This window comes from Delphinus delphis, chromosome 17 (genome assembly GCF_949987515.2).
Source record: "Delphinus delphis chromosome 17, mDelDel1.2, whole genome shotgun sequence".
NCBI classification, from domain to species: domain Eukaryota; kingdom Metazoa; phylum Chordata; class Mammalia; order Artiodactyla; family Delphinidae; genus Delphinus; species Delphinus delphis.
Window position 1 is genome coordinate 51747607 of NC_082699.1, and position 20047 is coordinate 51767653.

The 20047-nt window shown below is 34.5% G+C and overlaps 1 protein-coding gene and 1 non-coding gene across 3 annotated transcripts in view; one reads left to right on the forward strand and one right to left on the reverse strand.

Moving 5' to 3' along the window:
* The window catches only part of EMC2 (ER membrane protein complex subunit 2), a 52397-nt gene extending 35240 nt beyond the window's left edge, over window positions 1-17157 (forward strand). Inside the window, exons 8-12 of one of the 2 annotated variants that reach the window (XM_059995064.1) lie at window positions 542-623; window positions 1440-1550; window positions 4013-4117; window positions 13352-13439; window positions 16962-17153. In XM_059995064.1, the coding sequence (XP_059851047.1) occupies window positions 542-623; window positions 1440-1550; window positions 4013-4117; window positions 13352-13438 (385 nt within the window). In that variant the 3' untranslated portion in view covers window position 13439; window positions 16962-17153. Of the gene's footprint in view, window positions 1-541; window positions 624-1439; window positions 1551-4012; window positions 4118-13351; window positions 13440-16961 lie in introns of both variants that reach the window. The other variant, XM_059995065.1, reaches the window with a different exon arrangement.
* On the reverse strand, window positions 9641-9713 carry TRNAR-UCU (transfer RNA arginine (anticodon UCU)). The gene has a single exon. It is a non-coding gene; the product is annotated as a tRNA-Arg (tRNA).
* Window positions 17158-20047: the final 2890 nt, after the last annotated feature.

Consider the following 20047-nt stretch of genomic DNA (forward strand, 5'->3'; position numbering starts at 1 on the left):
CAGGTTCGAGCCCTGGACCGGGAAGATCCCACATGCCGTGGAGCAACTAAGCCTGTGCACCACAACTACTGAGCCTGTGCTCTAGAGCCCGCAAGCCACAACTACTGAGGCCATGTGGCACAGCTGCTGAAGGCTGCGCGCCTAGAGCCCATGCTCCGCAACAAGAGAAGCCACGGCAATGAGAAGCCCGCGCACTGTGTAACCCTTGCTTGGTGCAAATAGAGAAAGCCCCACGCACTGCAATGAAGACCCAACGCAGCCATACATACATACATACATACATAAAAAAGAAAAAAAGAAAAATGTAATATCTCTTGATAGTTCACAGGCTGCTTTAGGATTTAAGCTTCTGTGTATTCATTTCATTAAAAAATATGATATTCATATTTATGAATTCAAGATAGGTACTTTATTAATAAAGGTATTTAAAGTATTTTGGGAATAAAATGTGTAATATCACTAAAATTGTTTTTAAATTATTTTAAGGTGTAACTGACATAAAATTTATGACTTTTAAAATTAACTCCTTGATGTTTTTCAGCTATGCTAAAGCGGCGTTTTGTTTAGAGGAGCTTATGATGACTAATCCACACAACCACTTATACTGTCAGCAGTATGCTGAAGTAAGTATTTTCAAAAACAATTGTATGTGATTTTATTTTTGTTGGTGTGGGTATTATTATGGAACTAAGAATATGTCGTTAACGTTAGGCAAGTATATAAATATGTAAGATGTGATGAAAATTGATTTATGGGAGTAAAATTTTTAATACTATAATGGAAATACTGACTTTTCAGTTAAATGCACTTATTTAAAATAGTGAAATTCTTTGTATTTTTCTAATTGCATACTGTATTCTTTCTTAATTATGAATTATATCACAATTATCGCCATTTAATGGACTTTAAGGCATTTTACAGTGATTACAGTTTTTACATCCATATTCTAGGAAATTCATATTAAGGTCAGTATTTTGGAAAGTAGGAAGTATTTATCTTATTTGATTAACTGTTAAGAATAGCAATACAATTGAATTCTATAAGGTTAAAAGGACTTCATCATTAAGGAATGTCAGTGCAACTAGGAAAGGACAATTCACTATGAAGTCTAGTTTTATAATACTAGTAATAGAAAATAAAGTTGTGAAGCATTTCGAAGGCAGTTGAAATAGAAATTATACTGCCTTTTTTATATTGGCAGCATTTTTTTATTTTAAAAGCTCAGTGATCTTAATGTTCATAGAATATAATGATTCTGGAGGGTAGGTTATGCTTTAAAGTTTAGATTAGCTTTAACAACTTTAAGATGAATTCTTTTAACATCTTGCATTTGTTTACAGAATATCTGTTTCAATTACTAATGCCTATGGTATGATGAAACATGCTATATTTCAAAGTAGTAAAATAAACAGGTTTCAGCACTCCGTAATTTTTAACAGGTTAAATATACCCAAGGTGGACTTGAAAATCTTGAACTTTCAAGAAAGTATTTTGCACAGGCATTGAAACTGAACAACAGAAATATGAGAGCTTTGTTTGGACTTTACATGGTGAGTTGAGGTGCATGTTTAATGTTATTTTATGAAATGTCATTTAAAGTCCGTTAACCGTCCCAGTTAATCAATTCCCTCTTTTTTTTTTGTATTTCATTGATAAGCATATGATTTTTTTCCTCTATCCTCTAGTTAATTATGAGCAATAGGTTGTAAGGCAGTTATATTTTTAAATGTTAATATATCCCAGCTATTTGACATTTTATTGTCAATTATCTTTTACTATATCAGAATTTAAATCTGCCTTTATGAAATTAAATAGTAACAGATACAAAACTATATTATGTATTTCTTTTTTTTTTTTTTTTGCGGTACGTGGGCCTCTCACTGTTGTGGCCTCTCCCGTTGCGGAGCACAGGCTCCGGATGCTCAGGCTTAGTGGCTATGGCTCACGGGCCCAGCTGCTCCGCGGCATGTGGGATCTTCCTGGACCGGGGCACGAATCCGTGTCCCCTGCATTGGCAGGTGGACTCTCGACCACTGCGCCACCAGGGAAGCCCAAAGTGATTTCCTTCTTTTTTGTTTTATTCTTTTTTGGTTTTTTTTGCGGTACGCGGACCTCTCACTGTTGTGGCCTCTCCCGTTGTGGAGCACAGGCTCCGGACGCGCAGGCTTAGTGGCCATGGCTCACGGGCCCAGCCGCTCCGCTGCACGTGGGATCTTCCTGGACCGGGACATGAACTGGTGTCCCCTGCATCGGCAGGTGGACATTCAACCACTGCGCCACCAGGGAAGCCCGTTGTATTTCTTGATTGTTTTGTTATTCTTGGGTTCATGCCCAACATTTTATTTCTTACCTTAAATTATAATTGTATGAGATATTTTTAAACTATGTTTATAAAAGACATATTAGAAATAAAATCTCTGATGCCAAACTAAAACTTTTTTTATGGTATAGAAAAACAGTGTGGTACACATGTAATTAAATATTTCTTTTGTTTATGTATGCTAAATGATGAGCTTAGAAAAAGTCAGTTAACAAGAGCTATGGGAAATAGAGGAAGAATTTAATGAACTTCAAATTTATATAAAATGAGCTCCTTTCTACAGTCAGAATGACTAGAAAAATAAACTTCTTTAATAGGCCAGTCCTTTGAAATTTTAATTTATCCTAGTCTTTTCATGGACTTTCGGATGAATATTTTGTTGGAGCTCAGTGAAAAGGATTGATTGCAGAAATGGAGGCAGGAAGAAACGTAAATGAAATAATTTTTAGCAAAGAAATGGCAAAATATAATTAGAAAACAGATTAAAGGGATTTCAAAAATTTTTTTCTGGATTCTACTAGTGCCAGTTGTAACAGCTTGTAGGTACAGTATGGTAGCAGTGTCTCTTTTACCAAATAAATACTATTTTTTAAAATAAATAAATTATTAATAATAGTAAAAATACATAACACTTTATGTGTCAGGTGTTGTTATGAGCTCTCTTTTTTATTTTAAATCATTACATCTTTATATCAACTATTTGAGAAGGTACTATTACTACTACCATTTCACAGAAAATGAAACCAAGGCACAGAGAGTCCTGATTAATTTGCCCCAGGATGGACACAGAGCTGCTAAATGATGCTCAGGCAGTTGACTCCAGAATCATTCTCTTAACTACTGCAATCAGATTTTGGCATATAAATTCCTTAGTGGCAGAGAAGGAGACAGAAGGAAAAAGCATATAACACAGGCTAGGCATTAAAGAAACCACATGGACAGAGCTTCTTAAGATATATTTAAGCATAAGATAAAATTTGTATCTTTCTCTCCCCAGAAATACATACAATTAAAAATAAGAATATGATTTTGAGGGTCTACAGATTCTTGCATGGATCCCAGTTTAACAATCCCTTGTTTAAATACATCTTTAAAAAGGAGATGATGGCTCTAATTGGTTCTTTGGAACATAGTTTGGAAACTCTCAGTGTAGTGAAAAGAGAAATAGGTTGGAAGTGATGATCTCTTTCTACTTGTAAGACTTTTGTTAACTTACTTTGGTTAAGTCAGTTCACTCCTATTGGACTTAATTTTTTTTTCACCTGTTAATGTAGGAAGTTAGACTAAATTATTTTTGAGGTTCCTTATATTAATATTCAGTAATTCTATAATTCTGACATAGAAAAGTTGAAGTAATTCAGTAATAAGAAATAGCACCAGTAATATCCTACAGTATTTAAGTGATGATGGAATTTTACCTTCAAGGGCTGTGGTAGACAGGTAATAAAATAATTTTAGATATTATTTAAGGTATCCTTTCTCTTCCTACTATCTTGGATTATTCTCCATTTTAAAATATATTTTCATTTCATTTCACTAATTTCATTCAGCTCTATTTTATTTTAAAAATTGTGTTGATACAGTTTTGAAAAACTTAATATCAGCCCATTGCAATTATGACCCTTACATGTTTTTGATTGTCTTGGCTACATCAAAGGAGTATTGTTTTTGATGTTTCTTTTTTGTTCTTAGTCTGCAAGTCATATTGCTTCTAATCCAAAAGCAAGTGCAAAAACAAAAAAGGACAACATGAAATATGCTAGTTGGGCAGCTAGTCAAATAAACAGAGCTTATCAGGTTAGTATCGATAATTTTATATTATGACAAAGATCAGTTAATGTATTTCTTAGTTGTTGTTTATGTTTCTACAAACTACAAAGCTAGATGTCTATCATTGAACTTTTGTGCTTTTGGGTCTTTATCAAATGTTTTTTACTTTAGTAAAATAGTAGTTTTACTTTAGTAAAATAGTAACAGGAGTCTGTTACTATTATGATCCCATAATGAGCATTATCATCTCAGTAGTTCTACATTTGGCAAATAAAAAAAAGTAATTGTAAAAATCCAGAAAGGATAAATTTCATGATGTATTTCACAGGCAGATTGGGTCTGTGAGTGTATTATTAATCAGAGATATCTCAAATAATAAAAAAAGAGGAAGAAAATCCTAAACGTAAACTAACAAGACTATATAACAAAGTTTATGTACTCTGTTTACAGTCAGATCTTATCTGAAACATCTCCCCTCATATTTTAGTTTACTGAAGCTCATCCCTAAGGAGATTCTTCAGGAAAGACTCATGGAAAAACTCATCTTACATCTTTCATGTTTGTAACTTATCCGTCTATAGTCTTTATATCTGAAGGACAATTTGACTTTTTATACATCCTTTGCTATTAAATACATTTACCTAAGTATTAAGCATATTGTTCCTTTTTTTTTAGGATAAAATATTGCTGTCAACAAGTTTCATGCCATCCTGATTTTCTTTCTCTAATAAGTGACTTGCACTTTTTGTCAGGTTGCCCAAAGGAATTTTTTTCTTTATCTTTAAAATCCAATAGTTTCACTATGATAATGTTTTGTTGATATTCTTGGGTCGGTCTTCCCAAATACACTACAGACCTTTTTAATATTTGGATTCAGTCCTCTTTTAATTTGAGGAAAGTTGCTTTTAGAATTATGATTTTGAATTTTTTTTGCTTGATTCCTTAAGCTTTCTTTTTCAGGTCTCTAACTATAAGTTTATTGGATCTCCTTTCACACTTCCTTTTATCATTCATTTTTTTTTCAAATCTGTCTGTCATTTTCTGTATTTTATTCTCTTCTTTTTTTTCTGGTAATTTATATGTTTCCTCTTCTTTGTTACAGAGAACTCAAATATGACCTCTCTATATATCTAGTCTTTCTTAGAACTAGGTCAGGTTCAGAATGATTTTTCTGGCTGCAGGCCTCCCTGTGTTCTACCCCTACCAGTCTACAGATCTTGAATTTTGAGGTGGTGTTCTCAGTTTTAAATGTTACATTTTGTTGTTGTTGTTTTTTCTTCTGGGGTTTTCTGCCTCTGGGCATCACTACCTCCCACCCTCCCCTTCTCCCCTTATCTGAACCATCTCTCCCTCTTAACCCCAGTGTTTCTGCCCTGTTAAATTTGGTTTCAGTTTCTGTAGTTTTCTTTCAGTTTGAGGTTTTTTTCCTTTTGGAAGAGGGTATTTGTTGGATAATTCAGAGATTTTGAGGTTTTAGACTATTAGATTTGTTTAAGGTCACGTTTGCATGCAGTGTTTTTTTTTTTTTTTTTTTGAAGATGTTGGGGGTAGGAGTTTATTAATTTATTTTATTTATTTATTTTTGCTGTGTTGTGTCTTTGTTTCTGTGCGTGGGCTTTCTCTAGTTGTGGCAAGCGAGGGTCACTCTTCATTGCGGTGCACGGGGCCTCTCACTATCGCAGCCTCTCCTGGTGCGGAGCACAGGCTCCAGATGCGCAGGCTCAGTAGTTGTGGCTCACGGGCTTAGTTGCTCCGCGGCATGTGGGATCCTCCCAGACCAGGGCTCGAACCCGTGTCCCCTGCATTAGCAGGCAGATTCTCAACCACTGCGCCACCAGGGAAGCCCTGCATGCAGTTTCTTATACTTTGATTTGGAGCCTATGAGACTGTCCTAGTTTTGCAAGCCATTGCATCAGTTCATACTTTTTTTTTACTTCGGTGGCTTATAGAGTAGTAGGTTGTCCTCTTTTCCATCCTGTAGTGCCTACCACATAGCTGTTGAGCTTTTGTAGGTCCTGCTACTGTTGGTGGTATAACAACCTTCTAGGGTTTTGAAGGATTGCCTGCAATATAGTTTTTTTTGAAAGATGTCTTTGTTGGGTTTGTTTCCTCTTATTTTGGTCTTGGTTTTGGTGCTGTTTATTTCTTTGTTTTTGTACTCCTGGTTGGGGAGATTAAAACAATTCAGTGCCCTGTGATCACACCATTTAGTCACTTTTGTGTAGTTTTATTATATATAATAGAGAATGTTGGTTCTGTTGGCATATTGCAAGTCAGAATATCTATAAATATTAGCTAAGCTATGCTTCTTCAAATGGAGTTTGAGATGGCTCGAGGGGTTCCACACAGAGTAGGCTTGGGGGTTGGGGGTTGCGAGGGAGGGAGGGATAGTTTGTGATTTAAAAATAAGACTTGGGGGCTTCCCTGGTTACGCAGTGGTTGAGAGTCCGCCTGCCGATGCAGGGGACATGGGTTCGTGCCCCGGTCCGGGAAGATCCCACATGCTGCGGAGCAGCTGGGCCCGTGAGCCATGGCCGCTGAGCCTGCGCGTCCGGAGCCTGTGCTCCGCAACGGGAGAGGCCACAACAGTGAGAAGCCGACGTACCGCAAAATAAATAAATAAATAAATAAGACTTGGATAATATGAAAATAATAGTGTGCAAACTACATCATTGTTTTTAAGATATTTTTGAGAAACAACTAGCTGCTCAGAGAGTGCTTTTTTTGACCTGGCATGACTATATTCCTAAAATCAATTTTTGTTAAATTATAACATACATGGAAAAATGAACCCAAGTCACAAAGATACATTCCAATGAATTATACAAGTAAATGTATCCAGGTCAATAAATAGAAACATTACAGCACCCCAAAACCTTCCTGGTACCTTCTTTCAAATTCTACTCCTTGTATTCTCCTCAAAAGTACAAATTTATAATCCCATAGTTTTGGCTTTTTTTTGAAATTTATAGAATCATACAGTATGTATTTATTTTTGTCTGGCCTATTGCATGATTTATGAGGTTTATCTTTAAGTTTGTAGTTCATTCATTTTCATTGTACTGTAGTCTATTATATGAACATACTATAATTTATTTATTCAGTTTTTTAAAATTTATTTTATTTACTTATTTATATTTGGCTGTGTTGCATCTTCGTCGCTGCTCACGGGCTTTCTCTAATTGTGGCAGGCGGGGGCTACTCTTCTTTGCAGTGTGCGGGCTTCTCATTGTGGTGGCTTTTCTTGTTGCGGAGCACAGGCTCCAGGCACACGGGCTTCAGTAGTTGCAGCACGCAGGCTCAGTAGTTGTGGCTCGCGGGCGTTAGAGCACAGGCTCAGTAGTTGTGGCGCATGGGCTTAGTTGCTCCACAGCATATGGGATCTTCCTGGACTGGGGCTCGAACCTGTGTCCCCTGCATTGGCAGGCGGATTCTCAGCCACTGTGCCACCAGGGAAGCCCCTTTATTCAGTTGTTGATAGGCGTTTGGATTATTTCCTGTTTGGGGCTATTATGAATAATACTACACTGATATTGCTGTACAAGTCTCTTGGTGTATATGTACATGTACTTCTTAGGGGTGTATACCTTTGAGTGGAAATACTGTGTCATAGGATGTATATATATCTAACTGAAGTAGATAAAGCTGGTTTTCCAGACTACTTGTTTGTAGTCCCACCAGCAGTGTTTGAGCGTTCTCATAGTTCCACATTTTCACCAACACATCCTTCTGTCAGTTTTTGTAATTATAGTCATTCTGGTGTATGTGTAGTGGTGTCTTCATGGTTTTGTTTTGTATCTCCCTGATGACCAGTGAGGTTGAACACTTTTTCATATGTTTATTGGCTGTTTGGATATCTTCTTTCATGAAGTCTATGTTTTTCATTGGTTTATGACTTTTTATTTTGTTTTTTAGTTTTTTGATTATGGGCCCTTTGTTCATTATATGTGTAGCAGATCTTTTTAACTCCTTAGTTGCAATCACTCTCAAATGATTTTGATGAAGAAAGTTTTGAAGATTATCTTCACCCTAATCGTTCATTTCCTTTATGGTTTGTCTTTTATGTTCTGCTTAAGAAATCATTTGCTACTGATGGTCATAAAGATAATCTTGTGTGTCTTTGGAGTTTTTTTTCTTCTACTTTTCACATTTAGATCCACAATCCATTTGGAACTAATTTTTATGTATTATGTGAAAATAGAGGTCTGTTCCCCCCTGCATAGCTTTCCAGTGTTTCTATCTCTGTATTCTGTCATGAGTCCCATTCTATGAAAGCTGCTACCTTATAATAGTTGAGAGAGAACACAGATGCGCGAGCCTGTATCATCTGGCTTCCAAGTTTGGCTCTGACATGTGGCCATGGACAAATTATATACCATCTCTGGGCCTGGCTTTTCATTTGCAAGATGGACATAATAAAAGTTTTCTGAGTATTAAAGGAGTTGATACATACTTTTTACCATATCACAGTAATACACCTTATATTGTGTTTACTAATTGCATGCTGTAAGTTCACTTTATTATGTCTGCTATTTTTATTGCAATTACAATAGCAGTAACAACAATAACAGTTATAATAGCAAACAAAATTTATTATAAGGTAGGTACTTTTCTTGTTTTACAAATGAGGAAATTAAGGCATGAAAGATTAAATAACTTTCTCCAAGGTGATATAACTGGATATGAACAGGAGCGATTTTCAAACCTAGGCAGCCTGACTCCAAGTTTGATGCTCTTAATGGCCACAATATACTGCCTTTATAAAGAGATGTCAGGTATAAATGTTTCTAAAACTGTAATTATAGTTTCCAACTCCCTTCTTAGTTATTTTCTCATGTGAACAAGTGATATCCTACCCTCACTTGTTTCCTTTTTCATTTCAGACCCAAAGCTCTCCGTAGTAACTAAATTTAGAGTTTCATTTTGTTTGTTTGTTTGTTTTTCCTCGTTTTCACTGTCTCTTCAGTAATGCAAGACCAGGCAAGCATGCCCTTCCCTGCCATATGAGATGCACTTTACCATTAGACATGAATCCATCATTTCGATATTTTAAGTCATTGCTCATATATCCAAACCCTATTCGTTAGTAATATTTTCCCTCCCTGCCATTCTCTTTAAACAAATTTTTTTAAATTGTCTTATTAGATCCATTCTCTTTTCATAGACTTATTTTGTAAAGTCTCAGTGTTTTTGGAAAGAGCTCTGAGAATATCATCTGTGCTCTTCAGTCTTCGACTTTGGCACCATAAACTCCATAGTACCCAGTGATGTTTTACACATCTTTCCTGACGGTATGATTTGCCTTTTCTTGACTCTAAGGGAAAGGATAGTATAAGGAATTTTTGTAAGTTTCTGTCATCTTGGATACCACTCCAAAAAGATAACATCTCTCAGTTGATAATGTCAGGTTTCTGTATAGCAGCCTAAAATACCTCTCAATTAGGAATCACCCATCATGCAAAATTTATTTTTGCTTCTAGACACTAGTAACATTTTTTTTGTTTATTTTTGTTTTTGTTTGGTTGCGCTGCGCGGCATGCAGGATCTTAGTTCCCTAACCAGGGATCGAACCTGTGCCGCCTGCAGTAGAAGCACAGAGTCTTAACCACTGGACCACCAGGGAAGTCCCCGTAATGGGTTTTAAATAAAATCTTTTGTTGCTTTTGAAATTTTCATCTCTATTCTTTTTCTATAGAAGTTGGTGATTTTCTTCATGTGAATCAGATTTCATAAATATTTGTATCTATTGCCTTTTGCTAACATAGTGGTTTAAAATAACGACTTATTTGCTTATGAATCTGTAGGTATCATGTAGGCTTGTGCTCAGTTGAGTAATTCTACAGGTCTATAGTGGACTTATTTTCTTTTCTCCTCTATGCTAGTGGTTGATGGCCTCACTTAAATGTCTGATGGTTGGCTCTCTGTCAGCTGGGGGTGCTGGGCCTTGTATTTCCCATTTGGCAAGCTAATTTGGACTTATTCACATGATGGTTTCAGGGTTCCAGGAGCAGCAAACAGGCAAACTCCAGAGCCTCTGGTTGTGTCACATATGGCTAATATTCCATTGAGCAAAACAAGTCACATGGTGAACCCAGATACAGGGGATATAATATTTCACCTCTCAATCGGAAGAGAAATATGTGGTCATTTGGCAGTTTATTACACTTTTGTATAACTCCATAGTTCCATCCTTCTGTTTCTGTTTATTTTTCTTTTTATCCACTTTATTGAGGTATAGTTTACATACAATAACATGCACACATTTTAAGTGTATAGTTGAGTTTTGACAAATGTATACTCCTCTCTCACCACTATGCCATTCAAGGCATACAGTTTCCATCAGCCCAGAAAGCCCTCTGCCACTTTGTAGTCAGCCCCATTCCACACTGCAGACTAGCACTGATTTGATTTTCATCACTATAAATTAGTTTTGCCTGTACTAGAACTTTATATATAAATGAGATCATAGATTATGTACCCTTTTGTGCATTGCTTCTTTCACTCAGCATGTTTCTGAGATTCATCAATCCACTTCTCCATTTTATTTATCTTATTACTTTGTCCACCCATATTATTTTCCACAAACTGTAAATTTGTGAATTTTAACCCAACTTACTCCAGTTATCACAATGGGTAAATCATTGACCTTTGAATTTGATAAGCAATTTTTTATTATTTGAGTGGTTTTCTGGTTAGTTTTCTTTAAGATCCATCAGGAAATTATGAAAAAAGTTTACTTAAGCAAAATCTGTGTGAAAAATAAAAATGCAGAATTTGTGATTAATGTGGAAAAGTATAATTTTCAGAGACTGACATTTTAGTAATAAATCTCTGGGATCTAATTGAGAACTTTATATATCTAGGCATATAAACAAGTATAAAGTGTATAGTAAGTATTCCTTATTGTAATGTTTTTCTAGGCATTTAAAAATTAGAGAAAATGAGATTTTAAGAACTGCTTTCTGTCTTTGTTTCTACTTAATGAAACACAATATGGCTACTACTTGCTTTTCAATTAGGTAATTGGTTTAGCATGTTCAGTAGAGGCAGGCAAGTTTGATTAATGCTCATGAAAAACTTTAATGTGAACCTACTCACAGTAATTTTCCAGATAAATGCTTCTTTGGTACTCTGTTAAATTCGTCTGTGCTAGTGATCCATATGTTATTTGTGATTGCAGAGGTGATTCTATTACTATCCTTTTGGGAAATAGAAAATTAAATCATGATTTGAGGGAAAAATAGGATTCCGGCTTAATCAGTTAAATTGCCATATAATTCTAGAATAGACAAAATAATTGCATGTCAGGTAAAATTTGAAGTGATAGATTTATATTTCCAACTTTCTTTTTATTTGTTCTGACACAAGTTCGTTTGGTTTATTCTAAATTGCACTGGTTGTCGGTAGTGTTGATATACAATCTTAGGTGGTTTTCTAAAATTAGCTAATTTTAAAAATCACAAATTTGTATTTATTATTTTATTACATTTAAATACAAATCAAGAAAAATGCTATATTTTAAAATACTATGATTTCAGCGCTACACAAATTTTTCATTTTTATTTTCCATTTAAAAAATTAGGTGTCCTATTTTGTACCCCTTCCCCCAACCCATCAAAAGCTTTTTCTTAGAATTAGACCTTTAAATATCTGATTAGGACAATTCCTGTTTACTTTGGGTAGGCAGTAGTAAAAGAAAAGGCTTTCTGTTCTTGGTAAGTCCTTGTGAAAGTGACTCTATCAACTGGGTAATAGGAGTAATAAGCACACTCCACATCCTTTACTCACCAAGGGAAATTATGAAAGGGCAGAGTTTTAAATGTGGTGTTGCTATTGCCATATTTTTAAATTATGGCCTGTATATTCAGCATTTGAATTCCTTAAGTTAATAATGTCTTATGAAAGGCAAAGTGATCTTGATTCTTACAAGAAGCTTTTTCTCTTTCCCTGGCATTTCCTCTAGAAATCCCGTTTAGTTACTCTATCAAATCAAGATTCAACCACAGAAGCTAATGGTTTAGGAAATAGGAGAATCATAATGTTAAGCTGCAGCCAGAGAGGTCAGAGGCAGGTTACCAATTCCTGAAGCCTATTGCTTCTACGATGTTACCTGTGCTTGATCACTTAATCTTTCTCAACAGGTCACAAGAAGTTTGCCAAATTAAGTTAATTACAAAAGAGAAGGAACACATCATAAATCAAGTACTAAGTACCTAAGACAGCATTGATATTTGAAGGAAAGATCAGTCACTTGAAAGTATACTGAGTGCTTAGATGTTAACTTGAAAATACTGTATGTTGCTAATAGAAAATGTTAATACTTTAACCAGGGGAAAAACAGGTAATATAGTTATAATAAACCTTCCCCTTCCTTAACAAGGAATATATAGTTATCTAGTAAATCTGTAGTGTTAAGTCAAACTGATAAATGATGGGAATTGGCAGTCTAGTTAGAAAACTCATTTTGAAATCAGCATGGGGTATTCAACAGTGTTTTCCCCACTTATCATGCACTATATTGAATTTAATACACATGAATTTGCTTTTAAATGTACAAAGATAGTATTTAATGTACTATATTTTGTTTTTATTGTAAAATCCAATCCCAATTTGGTATTATAAAATAAATTATGACTTAATAAACTAAAAATGCATATTTTAAAACATTTACTTTAATATGTAGCATAGAGTTTTATTTGATAGGTTTTTGCTGCAGAAACATGATATTATCTAGTCAACTAATAAATCTGGGAAATTATTAAAAATTGCAGCCCACTCTAAGTAGTTTTGGAGAATTCTTGCAACTCTAAAATGTTTGATAACACTTCTTTACATTTGTATTTTACCTTTGTTTGAAATTGTAAAAAGTTGATTAGAGGCCACACAAGTAGTCCACATTCCTACATAAATATAAGCTAAATTTCATTTCTAAATTATGCTTTTTATTTCATAAAGCTTTTCTGGTCTGAAGAGGGAGTACAGTTTGAAAATCATGTTAATGTTTTTATAGGTTATCATACTACTTAAACATTTAAACTGGCCAATTTCACACGGAAATTTTTATATACGTCAGTTGAAGATGAAACCTTAATGAAAATGTCCTTAAAACCCAAATTTTGTTTTTTATTGAAGAAAAAGAACATAGCAGATTTCATGCTAGTGATAAAATAGATAATGTTAACTCTCTAACAATTTGAAAGTAAGACTGTGATTTTGAACCTGCCACTGAAATTGAGCCTAATTGCATTTTCTAAAAATTAGTTTGCAGGTCGAAGCAAGAAGGAAACCAAATACTCTCTCAAGGCAGTCGAAGACATGCTGGAAACACTGCAGATCACCCAGTCTTAAGGTTTCAAAAACTCTTTCACATTACATTTCACAACTGTAAAATTGAGCTCACTGGTTTGTGACCTATTTACTAGATGCCCAGTGCTATTTATATACTGATTTTCTGCTAAGAAGGCAGTTGTAAAGAATGTGTTTATATAAACCTAAAAATGCCATTTACTGCTAAGCAGGAAGATGGGAAAAGCCGATGGAAGAGAGATTTGACAAGATTCTTACTGATTGTACATCATTCTTTCCATATCATACATATATAACTGCTTTTAAACCACAATCTGATATAGAAATAACCTTGTTAAATAAACTGATGATTTATTAAACTTGCATATGAAAATTCTAGATTCTTTTTGTTATAGTCAAATAGTGAGTGACTATATTGTTTTAGAACTCGATTTCTAGTTAACTCCTTTTTATTTGTGATAGGAAATACATAGCATGTATAGGTGACAGAAGCAACATGCTGGCAAATTATTTTCATTCTTTTTATAGCGTCAGGTTGGGTTTCGCTCTGTATTCCAGTGGGCTATTATTTTATATGCTGTAATGTTATTCTGATAATCTTGATTAAAATATATATCATTCTCCAAAGTTCAGCACTATCTTTTTATAAAATTTTGTTTTGCTATGGGACATAACTGAGATTTTTTTTTACCTATAAAATGGTTTAAGGTTCATGTATGTTACGATATTCAAATTTAACCCTTATGAAAGTAATATTTACCCAACTTTCAACTCTATGTAAAAGGCATAATTTTTAGAGAGCATAGATAATAGGAATGAAGGGGTTTCAGTGGCTTAGTTATTTTTACTTTAGGGAAAAATAAGAATATCTAAACTATCTTTAGAAGCAAATTTTTTACAATTCTCATATCTCATTACTCCTCAGTAATAATAATTAGAATTTCTTTTTCCTTTTTTTCTCTTTTCATAGTGAACAACCATTACACTACCTTTAGCAGTATTTTGCATGTTTCGCAATAGAATAGAAAGAACTTTGAGAGTTAACCACTTTATTCAGACACAAATCAGTTTTTAAAATAGGCAGTTGTTCATTCAGAGCAAATATTGTTAATATTAGTTTGTAATTTATATACATAACTTATATATTACATATAGAACTACATATATAAATTTTAATTAATTAATTACCAACATAATACAGAGACTCCAGCATGCTCGTTATTGCTTTATTTGCACAAATTGGAGATCATGGAAGAATTGACAACCTGGAAGTCTTAAGGAAGAAAACTATTGTCAGTATCAGCTTTTTAACCTTTTGAGTTATTCTGTTAGTAAATTATTCTCCACATCTAGTCTAATTCTTTCATTTTGCAGTTTTTTTCATTTTATTTTGCCCTGAGTAATGGGCAGATGTGAAATAACTCTTCCCATATGAAGATAATTCTTATAAATTAATAATTGTTATCACAAGATACACTGTTTTTGCCCATGAATTTAGTGACCATTTTCAACACAATCAGACATTTCAGATTTGTTTGCTATAAAGAAAATAGTGCCCACATATTATTCCACTACCTTTCTTCCCTTTAATCTCCTCCCATGAGTCACTAGCGTAGTGTTTACTTTAGCAGTATTTTTGTAATAAGTAATTTAGTGTCCCTTATAACTGTCAGCCTTTAGTTTCACTTTATTTTTTCTAATTTTAATACCTCCTTGCCAGGAATCTTTTATTTATTAAGTACATTGTTAATGTGTAATAATTTATAAAATTCAATTATATATAATGATAATCTCATTGTGGCAGACAATTGCCCACCCAACTGCTTTTACCTTCTTCCTTGTTGACTGTATCCTATATTGTTCAGATAGGAGCACAGATCCCTGTTATTCCACGAGGTTTGGACCTTACCCTCAGCCCCAAGGGAAGTATCATGATTGATCTGAAAGAGAAGTGGTTTCATTCCATATGGTCCGTGATATGCCAAGGCAGAACTTTTTGCATTGAAGGAAATATTCCATATTTGTGCTACCTAATGTGGTAGCCACTAGCTGTATGTGGCTATTAAGCACTTGAAATGTAGCCAGGACAACCGAGAAATGGAATTTTTTATTTAATTTTAATTTTAATAGCTGCATGTGACTCATGGCCACCATATTTGAAAGTGCAGATATCCAAAATCTGGGCATGTGGCCTAATTAGGGCTAATGAAATGAACAGAAGCTGTGGGGAAGGGCCTTTCTTTCAAATTAAAAAGTCAAAGTTTTGTGAGCTGAGGCTTTTTGCTTCTTCTGGCCATGAATGCCAACAACAAGCCTGGAGGTATAATAGCCATCTTACAAGCATGAAATAGCAAATATGAGAATTAAAGCTGTATTTCAGAGATGGTTCCGTAGAAAGATTACTGGGAGCCTGGGTCCCTGATTGGCTGAACACTTGAACCAACAAGAGCAATTGCTAGCTTCTGCACTAACTAAATGAGAAAAATAAACTCTTGATTGTTAAGCCATTGTTTTTATTTTTTGTTACTTTAGCCATATATGTTTCTGACTAATATATCCATCATTCAGCTTTTTTTTTAAGATGCAAAACTCTTATCTTAGACATGCTAGGGATGCTATTTTAGAATTTAATGATTTAAAATTAAGTAGATAATTACATGTAACAAAAGAAGTAGTATCTTGTTCCAACTCAGCACCTAGTATTTAAGCCAACAGAGGTGAGAAAAAGGCATATTTAGAGTGTCTTTAATCATGAGGATAATATTGACTTGGGAACAGAGGAGGACGTAGAAAAAGTTGAAATGGAAAATCAATGTTTCAATATGTTGGAAGCATACAATTTTTATTATCAAATATTTAGAAGAATTTTTTTTCTTTAATTCTATAATCCCTTTATTCTCAAAGTAACATTTAAATTCAAAGAACTATAGTAGGAGTGTAGGAGGGACTTTAGAGAGATTTAGTTGTTCTGCATTTTAGGATGAGGAAGTGAGGTTCTGAGAAATTAAGCTCTTCTGTGACAGAGCAGGTAATTGGACCAGGATGTCAGGCATTCCCAAGTCAGTGCTCCTTCTAGCATATTCTAAGGCATATGTCTAGTCTCTGATAGGTTGTTCCTTGACAAAAATGAGAGCCAGATATATCTAAGGGACATTGCTTGTTAGCAGAGCAAGGACTAGAATTCAGATTTTCTGGCTTGTAAAAGAATTTTTTAATGGAATAATGAAGTCAGAATTTCAGTTTTAATTAAATTGAATTTAAACAAAATTACCCATTAAAGATGTTACTTCTTTTATAGTTAATAGAAGTATTTCAAACTATTTAGAACTATTTCAAACCTCTTTCACTTTGAACCTGTAATTTATCCTATCTCTCTTCTCATTCTTGGCAAGTAACCTCTTTTATAGGCTGAATTGTGTCTTCCCCAAAATTTCATATTTGAAGTTCTAAGCCCTGGTGCCTCTGAATGTGACTTTATTTGGAGATTGAGTCTTTAAAGTGGTCATTAAGTAAAATTAGGTCATATTGGTGAGCCCTAATTCAATATGATTGATATCTTTATAAGGAGAGATTAGGACACAGACATACAGCGGAAGGACCATGAGAAGACGAAGAGAAGATGTCCATCTACAAGATAAGGAGAGTTTCCTCAGAAGAAACCAACCCTGCTGACACCTTGATCTTGGACTTCTGGCCTTTAGAACTGTGATGAAATAAATTTCTGTTGTTTTAAGACACCCAGTCCTCTGTGTACTTTATTAAGGCAGCCCTAGTTAACTAACAAGGCTCTCTTACTGTTTCACAGAGAAAAAGAGAAGTTATGAGATAAAAACATACCCAGTATGACATTCTTGTGCCCAAATTCACCTCTTTTCCTCTTAGAGTAAAAGAAATTGGCCCTACCCTTTTCTGAGCTATTTCCCACCACTGTCTTCCTCATTTTTTATGCTTTAGCCATACTTTAGCTTCATGAATTTGCCACACTCCCTTCCTGACTTCCCAAAACTTTGTCTTTTCTTCACATTTGTCCTTAAACTATTTTTTTCTTCATTACCTCTTCTCTTTTTTATTTCAACTAGATTCTTCCTGTTAACACTAAAATATGCTCAGTTTGCTACCACTTTTTAAAACATCTTCCTTCATTTCCACAGTCCCACTTCAGCCACTACCCATTTTTCTCTTTTTACAGCCAAATTTCCTCACTTGTCTAAACTCATGTCTGTTTTCCCATTCTTTAAATTGCTCCAGTCTGGCATTCCCTTCACCCCCTGCATTGTTCCTTTGAAATAGTTTAGTTCCATGTCACCAATCTAATGGACATGTTCAGTCTTTTAAGTCATGCCATGTTCCATACCTCAAATCTATCCACGCTTCTCCATTTCTATTGCCACCACTACCCTACACCAAGCTACCACTACTGACTCCTAGACTACAACAGTGGCTAGAGAGCATCTTCACTTCCCCTGCTCCATTCTTCACTACAATTAGAATGTGACAAAACATCACTAATAATGCCTTTTTACCCTCCCCCTCTTTAAAACTCTTCAGTTGTTTCCCATTTGTTGCCTTAAATATGACCTTTGAGGTTCTATATGCTGTCAGAACCAGGAAGGAAGATTCAGATTTTCTTAACTGTAAACTGTCGTCCTCTACTCTTCCCCTTTGTTTCTGAATTTAGCTACGCTTAAATTCAGTGGCCTTGTTACGCTTCCTTCTACAAACTTGGTACTTGTTGTTCCCTCTCTATAAAACAAAGCCTTCCTTAACTCATCTTTCAGAGGTCACACCCCTCTTTTTTTTTTCCTACTGTATTTTAAAGACAATGTCTTATTTTAAAATACTTTAAGACTCACAAGAAGTTGCAAAAGCAATACAGAGAATTCCCATGTACTGGTAAACTCCCTATTATCTTATGTAACCTTAGTACATTGTTAAACCAGGAAATTGACATTGCAGCAGTATTATTAACTCAGGTACAGACTGTATTCAGATTTCACAATTTTTACATGCCTTTTTTTTCTTTTCTGTTTATGAAGTGTTACATATGTAGATTCATTTTACCATCACCACAATCAGGATATAGAATGTATATCACAAAGGAACTTCTTCTTGCTGCTCCTTATTAGGTTACATGTTACATCCTCATCTAACTCTAATGCCTGCTGTCCACTGATTTGTTTCTCTGTTGCTATAATTTTCTCACTGTAAAAATGTTATATCAGTGGAGTCATACAATTTGTAACCTTTTGAGACTGACTTCTTTAACTCAACATGTTGCCCTTTAGCTCTATGAGTGTTGTTGTATGTGTCAATAATTTGTTCCTTTGTATTGCTAAATAATATTCCATTGTATAGAGTTATCACAGTCTGGTAATGCATTCACCATGGAAAGACATTTGAGTTGTTTACACAATGAAGTGGGCTTTATTCCAGATATGCAAGACTCTTGCTTTAATATTTGAAAATTGGTCAATGTAATTTATCATATTAAGAAGAAAATAAGAAAAAGTACATGATGTCAACTGATCTGAAAAAAGCATTTGAAAAAATTCAATACCCATTTATGATGAAAAAAACAACTCAGCAATAGAAGGAAACTACCTCAATTTGGTAAAAAGCATCTACAAAACTTACACCTAGCATGCTACTCAATGAAAGACTAAATACATTAAGATGGGAAGAAGACAAGGATATGCACTTACCACATCTGTTTGTTATAGTACTTGATGACTTCGCTGGTGCAGTAAGATAAAGGAATAAAAAGCATACAGATTGGAAAGGAAGAAGTAAAGCTCTCTGTTTACAGATAACCTGATGGTCAACATGTAAAATCCCAGGAAGTCTCCAAGAACATCTTGGAACTAATAAGTGAGTTTAGCAAGATCACAGAATAATACAAGGTCAACAAAAATTTTTATGCTAGCAATGAAGACATTTTCACTTACAAGTTGCTAAAAAATACAGTATTAAGTATAAATTTAAGAAAATCTGTGAGATATGTTTGCTGAAAACTACAAATGCTAATGAAAGAAGAGCTCAATACATGGAGAGACATACCATATTCATGGATTGGGAGGCAACATAGTAAAGACACCAATTGTACTCCAAATGATCTGTGGGTTTAATACAATTTCTATCCTGAAGGATTCTTTGCAGATAGACTTTCTAAAATTTATATGAAAAGGTAGAGGAACAAGAATAGCGTACACAATTTTGAGAATGAAGATAAAGTTGAAGGAATTAGACTGCAAGATACCAAGACTTACTATGTAGCTACTACAGCAGTCAGGAAAGTATGGTATTGTTACTGATTGTGTGGTTTTGCCAGAGTGATAGACACATAGAACATGGAACAGAATATAGAGTCCAGAATAGACTCACACCAGTTTGGCAAACTAATTTATTCAGTGGAGGAATTGTGCTGGGACGATTGAATATTCAACAAATGGTGTTGGAACAGTTGGGAATCTATAGCAAAAAAACCCCTAAACCTAGACCTCACACCTTAAAAAAAATATTCAGAATGGGTCATGGATCTTAATGCATTGTGTAAAACTAAAATTTTTAGGAAAAAAACATGAAGAAGCCCCTTTGACCTAGGGTTAGGCCAAAATTCTTCAGGTAACAAGGCGTAATCTTTATTTAAAAATA